The following is a 26,569-nucleotide window of genomic DNA, read 5'->3' as shown; positions in this document are numbered from 1 at the left end:
CCCAGGCGCCCCAAGAGTTATTTGCCTTTTTAAATGAAGTCCCGTCGAGGCATTAGGCTATATATAATCTGAAGGTTGACAGTGTCGAATTTCAACTCTCAAGACAAACAAGAAGAGTTTATGTGTCCAGATTAATTCTCTTTGGCCGCAGTGGATACCATTTTCTCTGGGGACAGTCTTTAGGTCGCCTTCTTTTCAGGACCAGGTCAGTGGCTTTCCTGGTTGAAGTCTCTGTTGGTGTGGTTTCTATTTGTGTTCTATAATTCTCAGGTTTAACATCTGGTTTCCTATAACAACCGGAAAAGACTTCTTGGTGGACCCTCTGGAGCTGGATAATAGGCTGCATCTTTAAAACTTGGGAAAATCCATCTCCTTGTTCAATTAATGCAGGCAAGGACTTAAACAAACAACAGTAATGCATAACATTAATCTCAGGTTGAAACACAAACACACAGAGCCAGAGACAATGCTCTAGAATTTCATTCTTCAGGTTAAGGCTTTTTCTAAGACCTAATTATTTGGGTCATGGATATTTGGCGTGACCTTAAAATACCAATATTAATTGAGGATTTTAAACAAAAACTAAAACTAAAAAGATACATCCTATTCCTGCGATGCCTCGTAGTAAAATAAAACTTTGGCAGCAGGAAGTAACAGAATTTCAGAACTGAGGATTTAATGTCTAAAATTCCATATTTGAGGATAGAAGTATTTTAGAAATCTTGATCATCCAGAGCAGGAACCAGTACATTTTTCCTGTAAAGGGCTTTACATCTCTGTCACAGCTACTCAACTCTGCATTGTAATGTAAAGAAGCCACAGACAATAAATAAATGAATGGAAACAGCTGTGTTCCAATGAAGTTTTATTTGCAAAGATAAGTGGCAAGGCTAGATTTTTGCCACTAGTTTGCCAACTCTTGATAAAGAAAATGCTTTGGGTACCAGAAAATCCTGGAATCAATACAAACCTCAAAAGAATGTTATAGAAAATTATCAAAACATGGGAGATTCCAAAGAGTTTTGAAACAGTTTTCATAAACTACATATCCAGATGTTTTCCTGTATGCATAAAATAAATGTCAAGAATATCAACAATTGTATTTTAACAATATTAAGATATCCGAGTTGGATATGCAGCATACTATAGCGGTTAGGAATATATATATATAGGCTCTGGAGCCAAATATCCAGGGTTTAGTCTTGACTCATTTATTTATTTGGGCAAGCAATAGCCTCTCTCTGTGCCTCAGTTTCCCAACTATAGAACAGGGAAATTAGCAGTTATCTACTTCCTAGGATTATTGGAAGGTAACGTATGTAAAGCAGATAAATGGTGCCTGACCCATAAATGCTCACTAAAAGTTAGGCAGTATTATTATCCAAAACTGTTTGATGGACTGCTAACTCTCAGAATTCAAAAATATAATCAATCTTCAAAGAAACCAGATCTAAAACTGGCATATACTGGTGCCTACTAAATGTTCATTATTCTCAGTGTTATTGTCTCTTTAATAAATTCATTAAAGATCTACATAAAAGACTACTGAGAATTCCTGTTATAAGAGACTAAATACATATCCATGTTTAAAGCAAATACCTAGCTACATTTTGTTCATTTTATAACTTTTCGGCATGTAGCTTTTACCTTCATGGCTTCACTGATTTCCTTAGCTATTGTTTCTCCTCTGCACTTCAAATTTTCCACTCGACAGGCTGCAAAGAAACCGCCAAATAGTATTTTAGGGTTTTTATCTAATATAAACTCATAAGACACATAGATGTTATTTGGACAAAAATCGGTTAGGATTATCCACCTTAGCTCAATCTTTCTTAGAATACTTTGTAATCTATCAAAGTAAGTGTCCTGTTAAATTTATTTAGTAAATAAAAAGGTCGTGGAAACGTTAGAACAGTAGAGTAAAACTAACAGTTATAAGAGGACAGGCAACAAGAGTTCTATTAGTAGTCTTAGCACTGTGTGCAGCTGATAGCCCCATATTTGTTCTATACGTATCTACACTGTGTTCAACATCCTCAAGTCCTGTCACCACATTTTAAATAGATATAGGCTAATATCTGATATCTGTATTACTGAGTATTCTATAAGCAAAACATCTTTGAATTTGGAATATACAGTATCACACTGCATCAGGGATACCTAAATGGAATTTCTGGGGGAAAAAACCTGGATTAGACTGTCAGTAATATTAATTTTTCTTTCCTTCCTTCCTTGATGCTTTACTGATTCCTAATACATTTTATTTCCTTCCAATCTTTGTTATAAATGTTCACGGCTACTTCACAACAGAACTGCATACTCAACGATATAATAAAACTATAACATATAATTTTATTCCAGGAATTAAAATGCTACTAAAACTCCAAGCAGAACTGGATAAGAAAAATCATTACTTGGGGTGCCTGGGTGGCTCAGTCGGTTAAGCGTCTCCCTTCACTTCAGGTCATTATCCCAGGGTTCTGGGATAGAGCCCCACATTGGGCTCCTTGCTCAGCAGGGAGTCTGCTTCTCCCTCTCCCTGTGCTGATCTGTCTGCTTGTGCTCTCTCTCAAATAAAGAAATCTTAAAAAAATCATTCCCTTTTGAAAGGGAAGAGTAGTTATCAGTAGAAATTACTTCAAATCTAAGCAGATACATGACCACGTTAGGAGAGCTACAGCCTTACTGGCTTCCAGGAAGTAGCAAATAACCAAGCAAAAAATTTCTTTCATAGCTGCTGTTTTTCTTTTCTGACTTTCTTTGGGTCAAAAAAGTGAGAACACATTTAGAATAAAGGGGAAATGAATAGCAAAAGTAACTGGGAGAAGGGGGTACTCAAAGAAAGAGAAAGGCAAAGGCAAAAGGATAGCCTCTGTAAAAGGGTTCTTAACCCGGGGCGCCTGGGTAGCTCAGTGGGTTAGGCCTCTGCCTTCAGCTCAGGGCATGATCTCTGGGTCCTGGGATCGAGCCCTGCATCGGGCTCTCTGCTCGGTGGGGAGCCTGCTTCCCCCTCTCTCTCTGCCTGCCTCTCTGCCTTCTTGTGATCTTTCTCTCTGTCAAATAAATAAATAAAATCTTTAAAAAAAAAAAAAAGGTTCTTAACCATTTTTGCCACCAGAGACTTCTTTGGCAATTTGATGAAGCCTACAGATACCTTCTAAGAATAGTTCTAAATGTATTCGTTTTTTAATTGAGGTATATTTTACATATAGTGAAATGCAGATGCCAAGTTTAACATTCAGTCACCTGTGATATATGCATACCATGCACAGGACACTTCCATCACCCTAGAAAGTTCTCTTGTGTCCTTTTCCCAATCAAACCTCCCTACAAGAAACAACCACTCATCTGATTTCTATCATTATAACACTGCTTTTGCTTACTCTAGAATTTCAGAATGTTTTTAAATTTCAAAATACAATTATTACAAAGTTATGATAGGTAATACATGTGCTTATTAGTGGTTTAAATAACAAGATCAAACACCAGGTCTAATAATTACCGTAACGTGAAAATAGTGAGCATAAACAATATTGTGACGTACCTGCAACAACTGAAACTGAAAATATCTATGGCTTTTGGGGCACCTGGGTGGCTCAGTGGGTTAAAGCCTCTGCCTTCGGCTCAGGTCCTGATCCCAGGGTCCTGGGATCGAGCCCCGCATCAAGCTCTCTGCTTATCGGGAAGCCTGCTTCCTCCTCTCTCTCTCTGCCTGCCTCTCTGCCTACTTGTGATCCCTGTCTGTCAAATAAATAAATAAAATATTTTTTAAAAAAAGAAAGAAAGAAAATATCTATGGCTTTTAATAGCAAAAAAAATGTTTACAGGTACTGCTAATACTACCCGTGTGACCTACATTCCATGTTGAAAGAAATGTTAAATCTCAGTCTGAGGTTAGTAAAAATAATGTAATTTTTTTCTATCCAAATTCATAATCCCCCTTTATTCTAAGGACCCTTGCCTTAGAATAATATGCTAATTTCAATTCTTTTAAGATTTAGGGAGATTTCCCCAAAGTACTTAGGCAATTATTAAATTTCCTTCTGAGGGTCACCTGGGTGGCTTAGTTAAGCATCTGCCTTCTGGATCTGTCCTGAGATGAAGCCCTGCGTGGGGCTCCCTGCTCAGCGAGAAGCCTGGTTCTGCCTCTCCCACTCCCTCCCCCACTCCCCGCTTGTATTCCCTCTCTCTGTTTCTGTCAAATAAATAATCTTTTTAAAATAAGTAAATAAATAAATTTCCTTCTGAGTATGACAAATACATGATCCAGCCCCTGGCACTCTTGTGGCAATCTGGCTTCTGGCCAGGCCCACCCTTCAGTTCTCTCCCACCTGTGTGGGGGTTGCCCATTCTTCCAACATTTATTATGTATTTTCCGTGGACTAGGCCCAGCACTAGGGACTCAGAGTAAGGAAAAACGGTCTCTGCCTCTCAAGGAACTTTCAGGTTAGGAGATAAACACACAGAAACAAACCAGCACTTGTTGAAAATCGGCTCAAACTTTTCCTGTGCAGCCTCACATTTCCACGATCCCTGCCACGAATTCTACCCTCTGCCTGAACTGAGCATTCCCGGGCTACAGACTGCCACTTGTCCTGACAGTTCCGGTAGAATATCTAGAAGACTGCACTGCACTGATTGGTTCAGAACAGCTTCTCAACCCTATCAGACTCAACTTCCTCCTTTAGAACATGTTTCGTCAAGTTCCCTTACTATTCCAAAAAAAATTCATGGATGATATTTCTGATATATAAATAGAAATACAAAGGAAAAATGGACATTTATCATAAAATATTATTTAATATGTTTAGTATGTTCCTATCCAACCACATCAGAAGACATAATGAAGTACTCAAATAATTGTAACTATTATACTAAGTTTGGATTTAAGAAAATTCATATTAGAAGTCATTCTGCATAGAAAACAAAAGACCAGATAAACACAAATAGGAAAATTAGTGTTTTAGGAGAAATAACAGACTATACGATTTTAATATGATTAGGAGGGGAAAATGGACTATGAACAACATACTGAGACAAAGTATAGGCTGTTGAAACGGTAAAAATTACAATGTGCAATATTTCTACAAATGAGATGGCCTTATTAAAAATGCCACGTCAAAATAATTCCCTAAATTATGGGAAGGTGTTAAGATTAAATCCTACTCTGCAATTCCACCATAATTCTGACTACATTTGTTATAAACATTTACTTAAAAAGACTTTAGTGATCATACTATCAAAAGGCGATGAGGAACATAGGATAGACTGGGCCAAAACGAGAATATGAGAAACTATAGAGGAGATACACGGTAGATCTTTATGGATCAATTCTGGATTGTAGATAGATCTCTGGGCATAGCTTTTGAATAAGAATAAACACAGGGGCACCTGGGTGGCTCAGTGGGTTGAAGCCTCTACCTTCGGCTGAGGTCCCGATCCCAGGGTCCTGGGATCCAGCCCCGCATCGGGCTCTCTGCTGAGCAGGGAGCCTGCTTCCCTCCCTCTCTTTCTGCCTGCCTCTCTGCCTACTTGTGATCTCTGTCAAATCAATAAAAAAAATCAATCAATCAATCAATCAATCAATCTTGGGGCGCCTGGGTGGCTCAGTGGGTTGGGCCTCTGCCTTTGGCTCGGGTCATGATCTCGGGGTCCTGGGATCGAGCCCCGCATCGGGCTCTCTGCTCAGCGGGGAGCCTGCTTACCCCTCTCTCTCTCTCTCTCTGCCTGCCTCTCTGCCTACTGTGATCTCTGTCAAATAAATAAATAAAATCTTTTTTAAAAAATGCTATTGGAAATGCCCCTAAATAATTCATTGTCCTTTGAAAAAAAGGAGTATCAAAGTTGTAACTGAACCTAAAACATTTTCATAGACGGATAAAATGTAGCTCTAGTTGCAAAGATTCCTTTGGCTAGTTTGTTTCTTTTTAAACGTTTTATTTACCTTTCCTGCACATGTTGACTAACAGAGAAAGAATATTTGAAGAAATATGATGATGTAAGTCAGAGTGGTTACCTCTGATACCCAGGGAGTACTAAACAGAAAGGAAGGTGAGGAAACTGCTTTTGGTACTGGAAATGTTACATAGTACAGACTGTCCATAAAGTCAGGAAGCAGGATAAATATGTGTTAGTTACATTTTCAGATAATATACTCAATATCTCTCTCTTTAAACTCAAATATTTCTAAATTTAATGCAATGGGTCCAATTATTAATACATAATAAATATACTATTTTTCTTGTTTCTCGACTTTTGGGATACCTTCAGTTGTACTTATTGTATACATGAAAACATAATAGGCACATTATTTGAGAATATGACATACTGTTTCCAAATAAGTTTATCCTATGTTTCCCAGTCATGCAGACACTCAGCATATCCAGATCAAGATGGCAGTTACGCATGTTTATGTGTATGAATGTGTATGAATTCATCAAGCTATGTACAGTACGTTATACCTCAATATATACACACATCCACACAACAATGAACAGAATCTTTTTTAACATCTACTCTAGAAGGATAATGGTGATTTATATTCTTCATTGTTACTGCATGATTTACAAAATAATCTGTCATCCAAGGGATTCTTAATTTTTGTATAAATACCTGCTATTTTGAAAAAAAAATTGTCCATAAATCCACACTAATGGACAACAATATCTGTTAACAATCTCTTGCACAAGCAACTGACAATGTAAAAGTGCCAAGAGTAGTTTATATGCAGAATGGAGTTAGGTCCCAGGTTTGGACAATTATAAACAGATTTTCACACATGAACTTCTGGTGGAATATTCTAAAGTTGTGCTGGACATTGAAGACATTTAGTGTTCCTGGCTCCTGACTCCAGAATGTCAGCTGTACCCTCTCCATTACTGTGGTAACCAGAAACTTACCCCACTTTCTGAAAAGGGCCGCTAGGGGGCAGTACTGTCTCCAGTGAGAACCGTGGTGTTATTCATCTATCAGCATTCCTTGAGAACAAGAACCTCATTCTCTTAACCTTGAACTCCCTAGTGTTGAACACAGTGCCTGACATGTAGAGCAGGTGCTCAAAATGTACGATGAAACAAGGCTGTGACAAGAGTGCTGTGGAGGTACAAAGAAAGGTGAGGTCAGTGCAACAGGGGAATTGAAAAAAAGAGTAGAGGCTTCACAGGTGTTATGAGAAAGTTTCCATAGAAGAGGATCTGCTGCTGGATGGCTGGGGTGAGTGGGAATAGGAGGTAGATGATAGAGGATGTGCTATACCAAAACAAGGGAATAAATCAAGAAAGAAGACAACACAGGAACCAGGAAACATGACTCAAAACAGAAGTGCAGGAAATTCCTAGGATGGTGAGGAAAGGAACGGATGGAACAAAGCTTTGCAGCAGCCTAGACAGCAACCAGTCCAGATTAGACTAGGAAGACAAAAGGCTCCCAGAGGAATATCTCCAAGAAAAAGGAAAAGGTTTTAAAATGGATTTGATGGATAACCTTAAGTGTTTACCATGCTGAGAGGAATTCTACAGTTCTATTAAAGAGTTTGGGAAAGAATTACTGATAGACACAACAGCAAACAAAACAAACAGAAAAATAAAGCAATTATCATTCCAAAGGAGGATGGGAAGCTGTTCAAGAAAAACATACTCACAGTAATGATTACCTGACTTATACCGAAGAACATTTATATAGTCATAACAACATAAATACTAAATACTACTGATTTCTTGACAAAAATGAGAGATTAAAAGTGAATCTGATGAGTGCAGTTTATTCTGAAAAGAAAACAGAAGTACCGAGAAGAGAAACACAATGACGTGACAGCTGTTCTCTACTTAATCCCCTGACAGCCCACTCCTGTAGTAGCATGGGGTGGCATCCATTGCCAATCAATCTTGTGTAATAACCATTAGCAACCCTGTGAGGCAAGCAGGTTTCATCAGCCTCCTTTTATAGATAAGAAAACAGAAGCTGTGAGAACTGAGAAATGATCTAGAATAGAATTAGAACCCACATTTCCTAGAATTCAAAGCATATGCTCTTTTATACTCCATATGTAACTTTCCAAAATACCCGGCTGTCCAGAATTATAAGAATAAAAGTTAACAAATGGTCAAAAGTTAGCTCCAAGGTAATAAAAATCCCTTTGAAATGAAAACAAATTATATCTGGTAAAAAACTGAAAATAGCACAATTCTAGATTTAACTCTGTTTTAACGATTAACATTATAGAATATTTTTAAAGTTATGTGAAATAAATTCCTTTCATTGAAAACTAAGGAACAGCAATGACTTTAGGAATAAAAGCACACAAAGATTTTAGTAAGCACTAAAAGACACACACACACAAATAAAAATGATCACTAAATATATGAATGTTGCCTATAAAATGCATCCAGAAAGGCATTTTCCAACATTAATATCTGCTTAGAAAATTTCAAAATATATAAACTTTCACTCCCTCACTCAAGATTATTTTAAATGAATTTTTCACTCTTGTACCTAGTAAAAGAGCGTGTAAGTACTCCTGACACACAAACATCTGACTGAAGAATGTAGCACACGCAGATGGCCGGGCTCTGCCGTGTGGGAGACTGCGGATGGGCTTCCTCCAGATGCGCTCCCCATGACCTTCTCTCCACAGCTTTCGTGGGGACATCTCTGTGACTCCACTATCCTGTCACTGCAAAGGTATTTAGGGATCCAGACTGTTCCCTCTAACTCCTATTTAAGCATCTGTATTGGAACAAAGGTGCATCTGCAACGTGATTTTCCTAATATTTTCCAACGTAAATGGGTAGTATTTCAGCTACATTATAGGAAAAATTGGTCTTTAAAGGGTAGCCTAGAAACTTACCCATTTATAATACTACTTGCAAATTTTTTCAGAGGGGAAATGCATTTCAAATTCTAAAGCTCAGACTGAATAAGAATTTTTGAAACGTAACCATTTGTAAGCGAGTAACTACCTGTAAATAGTCTGGCAGTGGCTTAGGCAAGTTGGCATTATTAAGAAAGAAGACGAACTGTCCAGTCTTCTGCTTGTAGGGTCAGCAAAAGAACTGGAAGTATCAAGTCTACTGTAGAGAAACTTAAAATAGCTCCTTGTCATCACTACATGTTTAGTGAAGGACAGGGGAGAAAGGGAGTCTCTTCAATTAACTTTAAGGAACTTTTTAAAAAAGAAGACAATATAGAAGCAATTATTAGTTTTACTAATAGGATCACAAAAGGTTATAACTGACAAATGAAAATTCATCTTACTGGTAGACAACTAATCAGAGGATTGCTGCAAGGATATTAAAAAAAAAAAAAGTTGCCTCTTAAAAATGTGGAAGTAGGCACCCTTGAGGACACTGCCTCCCCTTGGCACTTGCTTTCTAAAACATAGGGAAATGAAAAAGTGGAAATGAAAGATTGGGTAATCACCCTAGTTTTGCTTTCAGGTCACTGCACTGACTAAACAGGGAAACATGAACTTCTAAAAGCCTGCACGAATGTAGACATTCAGCAGAAAAGCACTAACTGAGGGCTTCCTTTCTATTCCCAGTGTATTTTATGTGCATAACTGAGCAAGGGAGCCTGCATTACATAGGATGTCTGGCTTATGCTGGTTGCTAAAGGGATGATTAAAGGCATGAATAAGAACCATGACTTGAAAGGTAGCACCCCTGGTGAAAATGAAACAAAAACCTAAGCAGTGATTTATGACTTTCCGGAAGGTGACCGTTTGCTACAACTTAAACAGAGCTGTCAAACACACCTGCTAGGTCACAGATAATACATAATCTTGTATATCCACTCCCACCTGCACCTCACCAGCATCTTCCATACTGAAGAGTTGTATCTCTCTTAAGGTACCATGTATTTGCAAACTCCTCGCCTGTGGTTGCTGGCCTGGGCCAAGTCTCTAACATTGTCCGATAATGTTCTTTCCTACCATTCCCTTTACTGTATCCTCAGTGGTCTTTTACTCCATAAATACTCAAGAACTAGAAACACTCTCGACTTAGGAACCTTGTTCTAGCTCTACCCTAACTGAAAGGCTCTTCCTCTTGTCATAAGATAAATCCCTTCTTGCTACTTTCCCAGAAAGTGTTTTTCATCACCTAAACGCATGACCCTACACTGACGGTTTACTTTTATATTTGTTTCTACTTTTCCGCTCACAACTAGAACAGAAGCTCCGCAGAGCAGGGATATTGTTTGTGTTGCTCACCATTATATCCTCTACGAGGAGAACAGTTCTGGCATATGGTGGACATCTGATAAGTATGCCGAGTGCATGGATGAGTAACGGCCCCTCAAAATGTACCGAGCATGGTGCTATATGCTGGGCACATATAATGCACATACAAAGTAAAAAAGCTCATGGAGCTTTCAGTTTTGTGAGACCATAAACAAGGAAATACACAAATATATTGTAATACGCGCTATTTAGGAAATAAACGAGTATTATGATAGAGTACTGAGAAGGGGCTATTGTCATTAGAGTGGTTAGGGAAGATCTCTCTGAGGAGATAGCGTTTTTTTTTTTTTTAAGATTTTATTTATTTATTTGACTTGCAGGGGGTGGGGGGTACGGGGGAAGCAGGCTCTGTGCCCAGAAGAGAGCCCGATGCGGGGCTTGATCCCAGGACCCTGAGATCATGACCTGAGCTCAAAGCAGAGGCTTAACCCACTGAGCCACCCAGGCACCCCTGAGAAGGTATCATTCAAATGAGAGAAAAATTGAGAAGATGTCAACTTTAGAAGCACCAGGAAAAAGCATGTTTGAAAGTGAGGCACTTTCGAAAAACTGAAAGGTGGGCCACAGGGCTACGGCAAAAAGGAAAGTGCCTGAAATGAATTTGGAGAGGTAGGTGGGGGCCAGACCATATAAGGGAACGTTAAGATGTTTGAAATGTGGGGTGCCTGGGTGGCTCAGTTGTTAAGCATCAGGTCTGCCTTCAGGCTCACATCATGATCCACGCTCGGAACATGATCTTGGGGTCCTGGGGCTCCTGGGAGCGTCAGGCTCCCTGCTCTGCAGGAAACCTGCTTCTCCCTCTCCCCCTGCTTGTGTTCCCTCCCTAAGTGTCTCTCTCCGTCAAATAAATAAAATCCTTAAAAAAAAAAAAAAGAGTGTTTGAAATGTAGTATATATATAGATAGATAGATACAGATATCTTTTTTAATGGGAAGATTTTCGGATTTAAGCAGAGGAATGAAAACAGATTTATGCTCAAGAGTAGTTGGTCTTGGAAATTCACAAAACTCCCCACCTTTGTCCAAAACATCATCTGATAAATACAGAAAATTAAAAAGCTATCCCAAAGCATATACAAAAGAAACATTTCTATGAACCATACAAAATTAAAAGAGAAAAAGCTATACGTCAGGCTGAAGTTGCAGATCTACCAGTAAGGAGATGGCAAGTAGGCAGTAGGTAACCAGGAATTTGCTTCTATAACATAAAAGGGGCCCACCCAAGGTACCCCGGAGGACCAAGGAATGGGAAGAGTCAGCTTCACTGTATGAAACCAAGGGCTGAGATAGAGTTTTCCTACCCTGAGAAGCAGGCTGAAAAAGTCCTGCCAATAACAATGGCCAGGAGCTGAGGCATGTATTAGAAATAATGGGAGGCAGATAATGCCTCAAAGCCTGGTCCTGGACCAAGCTGTCTGCTGCCTTAGTGACTAGATCCACTATCTCCTATATTACAGGGGAACAGGGGCCCCATGCTGCCAACTCTAGACTGGCTCTTTGCTGAGACTTTTCAGGGGCCAGATGAAAGGCAACCACAAAACTACTAGACAGGAAGGAGGGAAAGCAGCGACAAGAAAATGGGTGCATAAATAATCTTAGTGAAGGAAAAGTCTACAAATCAAAATTCTAAAATACAAGAAGAGATCACAACCATGAAGGATAGCCAATATAACTAATGCCAAGGTGAGAATCCTGCAGATGGCATAAAAATAGAGCAATCTAAGAACAATTTTAAAAGCTTAGGATCTTCTCATAGCTGAAGGAAATCATAATAGCACAAGAGAAAAATAAATTATTATTATTATTATGTTTTAAAGATTTTGTTCATTTATTTGACAGACAGAGATCACAAATAGGCAGAAAGGCAGGCAGAGAGAGAGAGAGAGAGAGAGAGAGAGAGGGAGGAGGAAGCAGGCTCCCTGCTGAGCAGAGAACCCGATGCAGGGCTCGATCCCAGGACCCTGGGATCATGACCTGAGCCAAAGGCAGAGGCTCTAACCCACTGAGTCACCCAGGTGCCCCAAGAAAAATAAATTATTAAATGCAAACAAGAATAATACAAAAATAGAAGAAATGATGAAGCAAAGCTGAAAGATTAGGTTAAAGATTTTCTAGAAGATGGGAGTCCTCTGATTGAAAGTATACTTGGAGACGTGAGTGGAAGATGGGAGGAAAGAGGATGCAAGCAAAACAAATAAAAAATCCCACTCCTCCCAAATGTACATAATCTATTTAAATAAAATTGTGTGTGTACAAATCACAAAGAAATTGCCAACAAAATGCAGAGTTGAACTACTGTGACATTGTTGAGTGAAAAAGTCACAGAAGGTATTATGTAATAGTTATATAAGAAAATAAACAACTTAAAATCCCCTGTGCCTGTCGGCTCGCTTGCAAATACAGTGATAAAGATCTAAAATCGGACATATCAAACTGGTTTTCTATTTGAAGGTGTGTGGGATCAGCAGACTTGGGAGGATTTTCATTTACTACTATATATACACCACTGGTTCTTTAAAATTTCATATTAAACTTGCATTCACTATGAGCACAAAAACTATAAAAATATAACAATTTAAAATACAAACACAGATCTATGGCAGTTGAATTGGAGGATTTCTACCATATCCTTAGGTTAAAAGAGTAAACTGCACATAATGTGAATACATGAACCAATTTTCTGTAAAATAAATTACCCCGGTAAATGTCCAGTACATATGTATTCCTGTATGATTATGTAAGTGGAGAAAGACGGATAAATGGTATTGTACCAGGTTAAGATTGGAAATCTAAAGGTGTAGTGAATGGAAGAGAGAGGAAGCCAAAAACAAAAAGTATAAAATAGAATGCTATCTTTATTTTTAAAATGTATATGATCAATTTAGTAAAATTGTGTATTTGTTTCATAGATACTTCTTGAATGTACAATGTCAGATAATGATCTCAGAGAGTTAGCATGGGATACACAAGTACAAAACAAAGTCCTTATTCATGGGCAGTTTATAATACGGAGGGGGGGGTAAAGATGATAAAACAAACACAAATTATATGTCTTAAGTGGTGAAAAAACAAAAGCAGATTAAGGGGACAGAGTATGACTAAAGGAGTCAGAAGGGAATGTGATAGAGGTTGTCAGGAAAAACCTCTCGGATGAGGTAACCTTGAACAGAGAGCTAAGTGAAGTGAGTCAGGCAGGTGGTTTCAGAGGGGAACCAGGGAACAGCAAGTGAGAAAGCCACAGGGCAAGTGTGTGTTTGGCATGTCTTTGGGGAAACAGCAAGAATGCTAGTGCTTTTGCAGCACAATAAGGAAAGGTGAGAATGATAAGAGACCAAGGTCACAGATGAACTCTGAGAAGCAGCCAGGGACCAAGTCAGAAAGGATCTTGTAAACCAAGGGAAGGAGGATGGGGAGCCACTACAGGGTTTTAAGCAGGGGGTGAGATGATCTGATTATGCTTTGAAAGGAATTCTCTGGCGGCTGGGTGGAAAACTGGAATGGAAGGAAGGAGACCAGTGAGGTGACTATCGTAGAAATCCTGCTAAGAGAACATGCGTAAGAGAGGTAGTGATGGATTTAGGGGGATGTGGCTGAATTTGGAGTATGTTTTCAAAGTAAGGGCAGCAAGATTTGCAGGTGGACTGAAGGTGTAGAAATAAAGCAATAATCGTGAGTATGTAAGTTCATGTACTGTATTTCCTATGCTTTTAACATTTTTAGAATGTGAATGTGTTTTTATACAATCAAGAAAAATAAAATTATTTTCAATGTTAAAAAATAAGAAACAAGTACACATAAAACACCCTGCTAGAAAACTAAAAATAAACATCTAGGCACATTGTGGTAAAATTGCAGAGCACTAAGAATTACAGAGAAGATCTAAAAAGTCAGGAGAGACTTTCTATAAAAATGGCAGTTACACTCTCAGAAGACCTTTCATCAACAATGAATGTCAGGTATGCAGACTGGAAAGGGAGAAGTAAAACTACCTCTATTTGCAGATGATATGATATAATCTTTTATATAGAAAATCCTAAAGAATCCACTAAAAACCTAATAAATGAGCTCAGCAAGATCAATACATAAAAATCAATCCCATTCCTATATAATAGCAATGACCAAAGTGAAAATAAAATTTCTCAAAATCCCAATTACATTAGCATCAAAAGAATAAAATACTTGAGAATAAATGTAACAAAAGAAGTGCTAAAAACTAGAAAACTCTGTTGAAAGAAGTCAAAGATCTAAATAAATGGAAAGATGTTTGTTGTTCATGGACTGGAAAACTTAACCTTAAGTTAGCATTACTCCCAGATTAATCTTCAATTTCAACACAATCCCTATCAAAATCCCAGCTGGCTTCCTTGCAAAATTGACAAACTGATTCTAAAATTCATATGGAAATTTAAGGGAGCCAGGAATGCCAAACATTCTTGAAAAAGCACCAAGTTGGAGGCCCTGTATGCTCTGATTTCAAAACTTACTGCAAAACTTTAATAATCAAAACAGCGTAGTACTGGCCCAAGGACAGATATACAGATCAATGAAATAGAACGGTAGGACCAGAAATAAATCTGCACATTACAGTGAACTCACTTCTAACAAGGTTGCCAGTACAATTCACCGAAGTGAAAAATAGTCTTTTCAACAAATGGTGCTAGAAACAATTTAGATATACATACATAAAAGAACGAAGTTGGAGTCCTACCTCACACCATACACAAAAATTAACTCAAAATGGATCAAAGACCTAAATGTAAGAACTAAAACTATGAAACTCTTAGAAACAAATCTTCATGACCTTGTATTAGGTAATGGTTTCTGAGATAAGACATCAAATGTGTAAACAATCAAAGGAAAAAAGTAAATAAATTGGACTTATCAAAATTTAAAACTTTTGTACTTCAAAGAAAACCATCAAGAAAGTGAAAGACAACATAAAGACAAAGGAGAAAATATTTGTAAATCACGTATCTGATAATGGACTGATTTCCAGAATATATAAAGAATAATTACAACTCAACAAAAAAAAGATAAATAGGGGTGCCTGGGTGGCTCAGTGGGCTAAGCCTCTGCTCTCGGCTCAGGTCATGATCTCGGGGTCCTGGGATGGAGCCCGCAGGGGTCTCCCTGCTCAGCGGGGAGCCTGCTTCCCTCTCTCTCTCTGCCTGCTGCTCTGCCTACTTGTGATCTCTCTCTGTCAAATAAACAAATAAAATCTTTAAAAAAATAATAAAAAATAAAATAGATAAATAATCCAATTTAAAAATGGTCAAAGCAGGGGCGCCTGGGTGGCTCAGTGGGTTAAAGCCTCTGCCTTCAGCTCTGGTCATGATTCCAGGGTCCTGGGATCGAGCCCCGCATCGGGCTCTCTGCTCAGCAGAGAGCCTGCTTCCTCCTCTCTCTCTCTGCCTGCCTCTCTGCCTGCTTGAGATCTCTATCTGTCAAATAAATAAATAAAAAATCTTTTAAAAAAAATGGTCAAAGCATGTGAATAGACATTTCTCCAAAGATAAACTAATGACGGATAAGCACAAGAAAAGATGCTCATTGTTAATCAGAAGAGAAATGCCAATCAAAATCACAGTAGGATACCACTTCCCACCCATTAGAATGGCCACAAAAAGAAAGACAAATATAACCAGATTTGGTGAGGCTCTGGAGCAAATGGAACCCTCACACTCTCCTGGTAGTAATGTGAACGGTACAGCCGCCCTGGAAAACACTTCAGCAGTTCCTCAAAAAGCTCAACTAGAGTTGGGGCACCTGCGTGGCTCAGTCGGTTGAGCAACCCATTCTTGATTTCTGCTGAGGTCATTATCTGAGGGTCACGAGATGGAGCCCCCAAGTAGGGATCCATGCTCAGTGTAGAGTCTACTTGAGACTCTCTTCCCTCCTTCTCCCTCTGCCCCTACCACAGGTCACGTGCTCTGTATCTAAATAAATAAATACAATCTTAAAAAAAATAAGGGAGTGGGTGTCTGGGTGGCTCAGTCAGTTAAGAATCTACCTTTGGCTCAGGTTATGATATCAGAGTCCTGGAACGGAGCCCCACATCAGGCTCCCAGTTCAGTGGGGGGTCTGCTCTCTCTCTCCCTGTGCCCCTCCCACCCCACTTGTGCTCTCTCTCTCTCTCAAATGAGTAAGTCTTTAAAAAAAAAAAATCTAAACTAGAGTTACCATATAATCCAGCAATCCCATTCCTAGTTACATATACTCAAGAGAACTGAAAACATGTCCACACAAAACTTATACATATATGTCCACAGCAGCATTATTCATAATAGTCCAACATGGAAACAACTCAGAAATATCTCTACACTGGGGATGCCTGGCTGGCTCAGTCAGTAGAGCATGCGACTCTTGATCTTACGGTCATGAGTTCGAGCCCCACACTGGGCACAGGGCCTACTTGGAAAAAAAAAAAAAAAAGTCTCTACACTGATGAATGGATAAATGGAAAGTATATACGTAAGAGGGAGTATTCTTTGGCGATGAAAAGAAATGAAGCAGTGATACATCCTACAACACGATTGGACCTTGAAAACACTATGCTAATTAAAAGAAGCCATTCATTCTTTTTTTTATTAATTTTTTATAATATTTTATTTATTTGACAGAGAGAGAGAGAGAGTATAAGCAGGGGGAGCAGCAGGCAGAGGGAGAGGGAGAAGCAGACTCCCCGCTGAGCAGGGAGCCCAATGTGGGACTCGATCCCAGGATCCTGAGATCACGATCTGAGCCGAAGGTAGCCGCTTAACTGACTGAGCCACCTAGGCACCCAATTTTTTTTTTTTAACTAAATTCAATTAGTTAACATATAATGTATGATTTGTTTCAGGGGTACAGGTCAAGATCCATCGGTCTCATGTGATACCCAGTGCTCATTACAACACATACCCTCCCCAATGTCTACCACCCAGTTACCCCATCCCCCACGTCCCTCCCCTCCAGCAACCCTCAGTTTGTTTCCTAAAATTAAGAGTCTCTTATGGTTTGTCTCCCTCTCTGGTTTCATCTTGTTTCATTCTTAAAGGACAACATATTGCATGATTCCATTTATATAAATGTCCAGAACACTCAAATCTATAGACAGTAAGCAGATTAGTGGTTGCCTAGGGCCAGGGCAGAGAGGGAAGAGACTGGGGGAGAATGGCTAAGGAGTATGAGATTTCTTTTTGAAGTGATGGAAATGTTTAAAAATTTATTTTGGTGATGGCTGTATAACTGTGATTATACTGAAAGCCTGACAGTAACAAATGCTGGCAAAATTTGGGAAAGCAAGAACTTTCAAACACTGCTCGTGGGAATGTAAACTGATACAACTACTTTGGATGGGCAGTAAAGTTCATATGTAATAGAACGTTATGGCTGAATAGTAACAGTTCAAATGTAATAGCTGAATAGAAACAAACCTTATGACCTAGAAATTCTGCTTCCAGAAATGTACTCCAGAAAATCTGTGGCATATTTACACTATATAAGGAAACAGTTATAAGAATGTTCATTGTAATACTATTTATAACAGCAAAAAAAGAAATTATCTAAGTGTCTCGCAACAGAGGAATGGATAAGCAGTGGTTTCTTCATATTCTGGAATACTATATATTAGCTCAATGCATGGAAAGCTTTGTGTATATACAGTGTCAAGGGGGGGAAAGTTGCAGAATATGATCAGTATGATACAATTTATATAAAAATCTAAAAAATGAATGCCATACATTATTTCTGGTTACATGTCTATACAGTAAAAGAGTAACATGGACAGTAAGGATCCACTCAGCTTGAAGATAGTGATTACTTCTGAAGTAAGAGAGAATAGGATAGAATAGTAAAAGAGTACAGAGAAGGATGCAGGCGCATCCACAGGTTCCTAAAAAGGCCTGAAACAAATTTGGCAAAAATGTGAATAGCCCTTAAACATGGGTGGTAGCAACAAAGATGTCCATTATGTTATACTCCATATTTTCTATATGTTTGAAATATTTCAAAGAACTTTTAAAAAATCAACTCTGCCCAATATACATCTACAATGGAATGGGGAAAAAACAAGAGTGAACCAGGAAGACCTTCTAGAAAGTATATGCAGAAATCCTGACTTAAATGATGATGATCTAGATTAGAAGTGATAATAGCAGGATGGAGAGAAACAGATGAACGTGAGATTTTCAAAGGAATCATTTGTAGTTTATTGATGGACTGGGTATGAGGAGTTCAAGGGAGGAAAGGCTGACTTCTAACTAAAGCAAAAACGCAGATGAAGGTACCATTTACTCAGGGGAAACTGGGAAGAGAACCAGTTAAGGGCATGAAAGAATTGTTTTATGTTCATCTGTCACACTCAAACAGAAGCTCTTCATACGAGAATCTGTCTACTTTAACTACGTATACCTCGAAGTTCTCAACGTGACTGCCAAATCAATATTATACACATTGGCTAAGTATTGTTTTTTGAAAACCAGAAAACCTTCTTTTAAAAATGTCGGCTTTCAAATAAATTTGATATCACTTAATATTCTAATAACAAGAAAAATTTTTCAACAAGTTCCCACAAAAACTTTCCCATGCAGATTATTCAGACTTTTAGGTTCCATACAAATGTATGCTTTCTATTTTCCTAAGCCATTTTAGTTAATTTTGTATGATTTTATCAGTTAGATGTATTACAAGTTAAGCAGTATTATATTATAAGCAGTATTATAAGGTATGTTGTTGTAAATGAGATAGGATTGATCAAAAGGTTATTATTTTTTTAGTTTTATTTATTTATTTGAAAGAGAGAGAGGGGACCTTAAAGATCATTAAAGTAAATTTGTTTTCCCTCCTAAGATAAAAAGTTTACAAGTTTCTTTAGAGGATAATTATATTTAAAAAGTAATACTTGAGGCAGGGGCAACTGGCTGGCTCAGTTGTAGAGCATGTGACTCTTGATCTCCGGATCATGAATTCACGCCCCACACTGGATGTAGAGTTTACACAAAAAAAAGAAAGAAAGAAAGAAAGAAAAGAAAAGCAATACTTGGGTAATTATGATACCACAAGTTTCAACTATTATCTTCATGTTGCTCAAAATCAAAACAGTCTATGTCAACTACTGCATTTTGGCAACTTCCCCTTTTTAGGGGGCCTAGGTCAATTTTTATTTGTCAAACAGAGTGAATGCTGTGATTTTAACAAATTTCTGAGTATCTATACACTTGTACATCCCCCTCTTGGTTTATCCCCATTGGCTTTGGGAGATTTAGGAGGGGCAGGACATGTTAGAAAGTAGTGCACAATTAGTCAAAGATAAAGTGCGCAAAACCATAAGTGTAAGTTGCCCATACAAACAAATCAAGGTTTTAACTGTTCTTCTAAAAGTTCTGAAAGGGTATTTAAGAAAAGGAGCGGGGGTGCACCAGGGTGTCTCAGTCAGTTAAACACCTGACTCTTGATTTCAGCTCAGGTCATGGCCTCGGGGTCGCAGGACTGAGTCCCACATCAGGCTCCGTGCTCAGCACGGAATGTGCTTGTCCCTCTCCCTCAGCTGCTCCCTGGCTTGCACGTGCACATGTGTGCTCTCACTCTCTCTAATAAACAAATTAATATGATCTTAAAAAATAAAGAAACAAATAAATGGTACTTTTGAATGCCAAAGAAAACACCAAAAGATCTCTTAGGAGAATTGTTACGAATTTTTAAATGTGTGAATAGAGCCATTTAAAAATATATATGATCCACCGTTTTAGCAATGCAAATTCTGTTGCTAGATTTACGTAAGATTTACCCATTTTATTTCTCTGAGTTTTAAAGGATGCATCTAAATGGAAACAGAATTGAGTTCAAAGGTTTATCAAGTATGCATATCTCTTCTTAAGCTCAACAATATATTTTTATTGGGTTTTATTTTGCAAACATTGAGAAACCAATGACGGTCATCACACTGGGGAGTGACACCATGAATGCTTTAACAGTATAACTTAGACCGTAATACAAAGCATGGACAGTATAGTAGCAGTGAGAAATGGGACGGTACTATAACAGAAGTTAGAGACTGAGATGTTGTTAATAGTCCAGGTCAAGGGAGAGCTTTATAAAAGTCCAGATTCCTAGGACCTACTCCTGGAGATTACTGAGCCAGTACATTTAGAGCCAAGTTTTTATAATCTTAGAGAAGAGCTAAACACAGTAGTAAGTTAGAGCGTCGAAGGGAAGATATCCTTCCCACTGACACCTTTAAAAGAGGATTAGGAACTCATAAAAATTACAAGCTGGTGCTTCAGTTTTACCACAAATGAGCAATGGCTCACCTGGATCAGGGTCATATTTGAGGTCCAATGGATGTACAACAGGGTAGTACTGCTTCTAAACACAGTATAAGGTAAAACAGATTTAATCACTTAATCCTTCATATAAACATGTCCTTCAACTAATATAAGCAAATATACTATTAGCTGGTAGAACCGTTCTTCTAACGAAAAAAAGGGGGGAGGGTGCGTGGGTGGCTCAGTCAGTTGAGTGTCTACGGCTCAGGTCACCTCAGGTCATGATCTCAGGGTCCTTGGATGGAGCCCAGTGTTGAGCACTGAGTTCTCTGCTCAGCAGGGAGTCTGCTTCTCCCTCTCCCTCTGCCCCTTACCACCATGCCCCACTAGTGCTTTCTCTCTCTCTCCAATAAGTAAGAGTAAGGAAGGAAGGAAGGGGAGGAAAGAAGGAAGGAAGAGGGAGGGAAAGGAAGGAAGGAGAGAGGAAGGAAGGGGAAGAAAGGAAGGAAGGAAGGTCAGTCCTGAAATCTTTAGGAAAGGAGGGGAAAGATCAAACTAAATGTTACCTTTTCTAGCATTGCCACCCACTGCATACGCTAAGAAATAGCACCACAAAAAAAGTTTAAGAAAAGCAAGCAAGCAAATTAAAGCCACAGAGACTGAATTTTCTGTTTAAAGTACAAGGCAGTCTCCAAATTATGAACAGACAGGTTTTCTAAAGTTCATTTTAAGAGAAGTGTTTGGAGCTTGGAACTCATATTTCCCAGGAGCTCTGTTTTACAAGGCGGCCGCTACCACGTCAGTGCACTGACGTGTATCTGTCCTGTGATATCCTGGGACTGTGAGAGCAGAATTACAGCAAAGGATCCACGCGCTCCCTTCAGCAGCACATACAGCAAAACTGGAACAACACGGAGCTTCGCATGGCCCCTGGGCAAGGCTCATGGAATAAGATCTGTAATTTAGCAAAAAGAAAGAGTAAAATGTTCCTTACTCCTGCCCAAAGCCAGCAGGAGCCAAAAATGTTTTCTAAAAGGGCTGCCTTCAGTATCCTCACCCCATCAATCCGTTTGGCGTCCATTTTTAACCTTCCACGGCAGCACCTCACCTAGGCCTGCCCGCCTTCTTTCGTTGATGCAATACTCATTGCCAGCTCAGTTCTGTTCCGGGAAAGAAGGGGGTAATAACAGAGAGAAAAGAAATACATTTCTCAGGGAAGCTTTAAAACGCAAGGCTGAGTGGGAGAGGATAGAGTGGGGTATTTTTTTGAAAATGCTTGGGAAGAAAAAAAGAAAAAGAAAAATGCTGCTTATATTTTTTTCTCACAGAACAATGCCTGCACTGTCTAAAACAATTCCTGACAAAAAGCTACTGGAAGATTTAAATGTGAAAGTATGCTAATTTCAAAAAGTAATGATAAGTAGTATAACATGATGTAAAGCAACATGTGTTTCTCGCTCCAGAGGCAGTGCCGTTCCCAGCAAACCTACTCCCACACCATCATGACTTTTGGAGCAAAACAAATTACACACAATTTATAAAGCAAATTTCAGTGTTCTGACAGGTATTCAACCTTCATCATCAATTTAAGCTAAAGAGGCCTTCCAGAATTTAGAAACATGTACAAATAATGTGCCAAACACAAATGACACAAAGAAAGAAAAGGCTCCACAGACAAATTTATTGAGGGCCTGGATGGCTCAAAGCGTCTGACTCTTGGTTCTGGCTCAGGTCATGATCTCAGAGGTTGTGAGATTGAGCCCCAGGTCAAGGTCTGCGCTTCGCAGGGAGTCTGCTTAAAGATGCTCTCCCACTGCCGCACCTCAAATAAATAAAATCTTAAAAAAAAAAAAGATAAACTTATTTTTCTTTCCTGTCTGAGAATTGGAAAGTTAGTCTTCTTTCCTCAAATTATATTTTAAAATCAGCTATGTTCAAAATCTAGTATAACTTAGAACTGGAAAAAAAAATCTCACGAGACAAACAGTAGTAATTGAGTAAGAAAAGACAAAGAGAACAAAACGTCACGTGTGTCCACAAAGACCTCATATGTTAACTTTTTTATAGTAAAACAGACATAAAACAAAGCTTCTTATCTCAAAGATAAATCATCTTACCAGAATTTCTTGTGTTGCTTTTATGGTTTTGATGACACATTCAAGGATCTTTCTGGGATACTGCTTACGTTTTGTGGCTATATCTACTATGATTTCAGCAAACTGATCTTCAAATACTTTGATATCAGAATCTATTTCAAGAGACAAACAGTATCAAACATTTCTTAAAACACATTGCTTATATTGTATATAGAAATGTAACAAGCTAAATTTAGAAAATACAAAATAATTGAAAACAAATATAGTAAGTTAATGGACCTCCCCTTGGTGATTAATTCATTTATTTACCCACTGAAAAACCAATTACTGAGCACCTATGGGAAGCCAGGCCTAAATCAGAAAAATACAAAGATGAATATAACATGATCCCTGCTTTCTAAGAGCCTGGAAGAAACATAACTGCAAAACAACTTGATAAATGCAATTAAGGTATGAACAAAATGCTATATAGACACAGAATAAGAGAACACTAACTCTACCTGGGGAATTTAAGACATTAAACAGAAAGCGACATTTGAGCTAAGGCTTGAAATATAAATGTAAATCCATTGGATAAAAAAGGGTGGGACAAAAAATAACAGGAGGAAGCATTTTAGGCAGAGCAAACTGTATTTGCAAGATCACAGAGATTTTGGGAAACTTTGTTCTAAAACTAAAAGTTCTAAGTGGCTGCAGGACAAAGTGTAAGGAAAGAAGGATGATAAAATATAAAAGAACTAGACTGTAAAGGGCATTTAATGTTAGAGTTTCCAACATGTTTTGACTTTATTATGTGCTGCACCAAAGCTGTGACAGTAGCAGAGCAGAAAAGTGAAATCTGAAATAGATACCAATGGATAAATAGCAGGAAAAAGTAAGAGACACAGTGACTTTATACTTTAACTAAAACTCTTCTCTGTTGCTTTCCTGTTTTAAAATAGTGAATCTCAATCTTCAGCAAAATAATTACATGGGGAACTTGTCAGAAGTGCAGACATTTTGATTCAACAGAGGCCTCCGGAATGGGGCCCCAAAACTAAGTACTCTAGATGAAATGAATGCAGGTGGTACATCAACCTTATTTTGAAAGTCGTCTTCAAGAATAAGTAGTTAAAAGTACTACAGAACGGGGTGCCTGGGTGGCTGAGTCGATGACAGGTCTGACTCTTGATTTCAGTTCAGTCATGATCTCAGGATCCTAGGATCCAGCCCGAGTGTCTCCTTGCTCAGTGGGGAGTCTACTTGAGCATTCTCTCCTTCTCCCTCTGCTCCCCCCCACCAAAAAACCGGCTTCTTACATGCGCATTCACACCCTCACTCTCTCTCAAATAAATAAATCTCCAAATAAAACTAAACTAAACTAAAGAGCTAGATCATTGGCCTAAGTGGTCTCACATCATAGCTGTCCTATGTCACGGTCTATGCTAGAAATGTATCTATTTTTTTAAGTAGAAGCTTCACTAAGAATTCTGAAACTGTGATATTTATTTTTGGAAGCTTTCAAACATTGCTGACATATCAGCATATATACACACACACACACATACTGGGTCAAGATTGATGAAGTACATCGGGTATATCTCATTCATGTAACAGATACTAAGACCAACTAAATTCTTTTGGGAGTATTATGAGAAAAACAATCACTGCTTACTTTGAATACTCATTGAGATGAGTAGCCTTTCCTAAATTTTAACCTACCATTTAAAAAGTTCAGTCATTAGCCTGAAATAATGTACTATTTCACAGTTAAGAAAAAAAAGTCTCCCAGCTAAATCTTCTATGGAGGAAAATGGTTTTTCAGCGCCACCTAATGATAAAGCTACAAAACTGAATGTATAAACAATTTGAGCAGATTTGAGAGAAGATTTTGTCACCAATTTAACAAGTATTTACTGTGTACCTACTATATGCCAAGCCAAGTGCTGAAAAACAAATATAGCCCCTGCTCTCGGGAAACGTACACTTTAATTCTTAAATGAACCTGGTCAAGCCTGAAATCAAGTCCTTTCAGGGTAGCCACAGAGGAAGGGAGAAAGTTGTTTTCACTTGTATATTCATTTCTTCTTTCCTTTTATTTGTTCACTCATTTCTACAATGATCCCAGTGAACAAAACAGACAAACCTCTGCCCTTGTGAAGCTTCCTTACTGCTTCTATGTATTTGATCAGATACAAACCCTTTGAATCTCATCTGCAGAACCTTCTTCTCTCCTTTTCTCCTGTCTTTGAGCATGTCTTCACCGTCTCTGACTGTACTACTGCAGTAACTTCCCTCAGATCAGCCCACCTTGAATTTCACCCCTCTCCAATCCACCCCATTCACAGGCAGCAGTCAGTGTTCTAAAATGCAAAGCTTTTCATGTAAATTCTATTTTAAAAATCTCCACTGGCTCCCCATTGCCTGCAGGATAAAGTACAAATTCCTTAGCAAACTCTCAGGGCTCTTTGTGATCTGGCCTCAGCTTACCTCTGGTCACACCTGCCATTCGTTTTCCCAATTCATTTCTGACATTTTCCAAACATATCACTCTTTCGTGCCTTTGCACATGCTGTTCTCTCTGCTTCCAATATCCTTCCTCCTTTTTATCTAGCATGCTGTCATTCATTAAATGCATTTAACAACAATCTACTCTATTAGGTCTTATCCCCCTTCCTAAACAGTATAGTAATTCCCTGTCCATTTCTTTCCATTAACAATGAGTTCCTAAGTAGTAAGGACCGCGTGTTTTCATCTATGGCCTAGAATTTGGTATGTCACTATCAAGTGTCAGTGAAAGCAGGTAATATTATAGTATTCTGAACTATTTGCCTCACAGTCATAAGGAAGAAAAGGGGCAAAGAATAACCACACTCTACCCAGGCTGCCAACCAATTAGAAAATATGTATCTTAATCTATAAATTGATGAATCATATTGCTAAAGGCAGCCTGGAGCAAACAATAAAGCAACTCCAAACTGACTTCACAGAACAAGAGTCAAATAAAGACACAGGGAAGGCCGTAGAGTTTAAAAATACTCTTAGGTGATTGTGATACACTTCCTCTCCTCTACTAATTGGCCATCATTCTGTTATTCGGGAAATCTGATGTTACTGCTTTTACCATTTCAATATATAAACCAGAAAGTAAATTTTGGTGACCTTGAAGAGATAACTATAATAATCCCAAGGGTTAAACATTGAAGTTTTCTGGGCAAAGTATTACCTTAATGTTGAGAAGAAAAATTATAACCACAGAGGGTTACCTGATGCGCTTGGAATCAGCTCAAGGGTATAACTGGATAGCAAGTAATACCAAGCAGTGATACCAAGTTATGCTGGTCAGACTCTGTAATATGACCATGGGGAAAGACAAGATTCTCTGACCCTCTCGTGAGGGTAGCCCTTCTCCTAGACTTTGCTGGAGAATTCTGACCCTTTCTTCACACAGATCATTTCTTTTCTACTAAATTTGTTGCCTTCTTACACTGGCCACGGACCGTTTTCTTTCCATTAAGATTTTGATATTTTTTTTTTTAGATATGTCAACACCATTAGGGCTAAAATTAAGTCTGTTTTGAAGAAAGTATTCTGGGGTATCTTGGTGGACCAGTCAGTTAAACTTCGGCTCAGGTCATGATCCCGGGATCCTGGGATTGAGCCCTGCATCAGGCTCCCTGCTCAGCGGGGCGTCTGCTTCTCCTCTTCCTCTGCAGCTCCCCGCTTGTGTTTTCTCGCTTGTGTTTTCACGGTCAGCGGCAGACCCCTCGAGATGGCCGTCACGAAAACCGAGGTGGGCTCCCCGCGTTCTCTCCAGGTCTTTCCGCGCTTTTCCACCGTACACCCCCCAGGCCGGGCGTGCTCCAGGCAGGGGGCTGCTCAGAGTGTGGTGACGGTGTTCATCACGGCGAGGACCCCAGCAGCCAGCCTGGGGAGCCAGGACCAGCCAGCCGTGCTCACAGCCCCGGTGACAGCTTCCGCTCCGAGGGCACCCCTGTCTCCAACACTTGCACG

At 38.9% G+C, this 26,569-nt stretch overlaps 2 protein-coding genes across 2 annotated transcripts in view; both read right to left on the bottom strand.

Moving 5' to 3' along the window:
• The window catches only part of LOC308356155 (kinetochore-associated protein NSL1 homolog), a gene marked incomplete at its 3' end in the record, with an annotated part of 431,182 nt that overhangs the window by 129,317 nt on the left and 275,296 nt on the right, over positions 1 to 26,569 (bottom strand). The window lies entirely within an intron of this gene.
• LOC308355569 (kinetochore-associated protein NSL1 homolog) lies at positions 119 to 25,064 on the bottom strand (the record flags this gene model as incomplete). Its single annotated transcript, XM_080823892.1, has 5 exons — positions 119 to 397; positions 1,648 to 1,715; positions 20,526 to 20,580; positions 22,598 to 22,728; positions 25,046 to 25,064. The coding sequence occupies 5 exons, from the start codon at positions 25,062 to 25,064 to the stop codon at positions 119 to 121; spliced, it is 552 nt and encodes a 183-aa protein (XP_080680018.1).

The sequence above is a fragment of the Martes martes genome (genome assembly GCF_963455335.1).
Source record: "Martes martes genome assembly, chromosome: 15".
Taxonomy (NCBI): domain Eukaryota; kingdom Metazoa; phylum Chordata; class Mammalia; order Carnivora; family Mustelidae; genus Martes; species Martes martes.
Note: the sequence above shows the minus strand (reverse complement) of the source record. Positions and strands in the feature narration are given on the sequence as shown.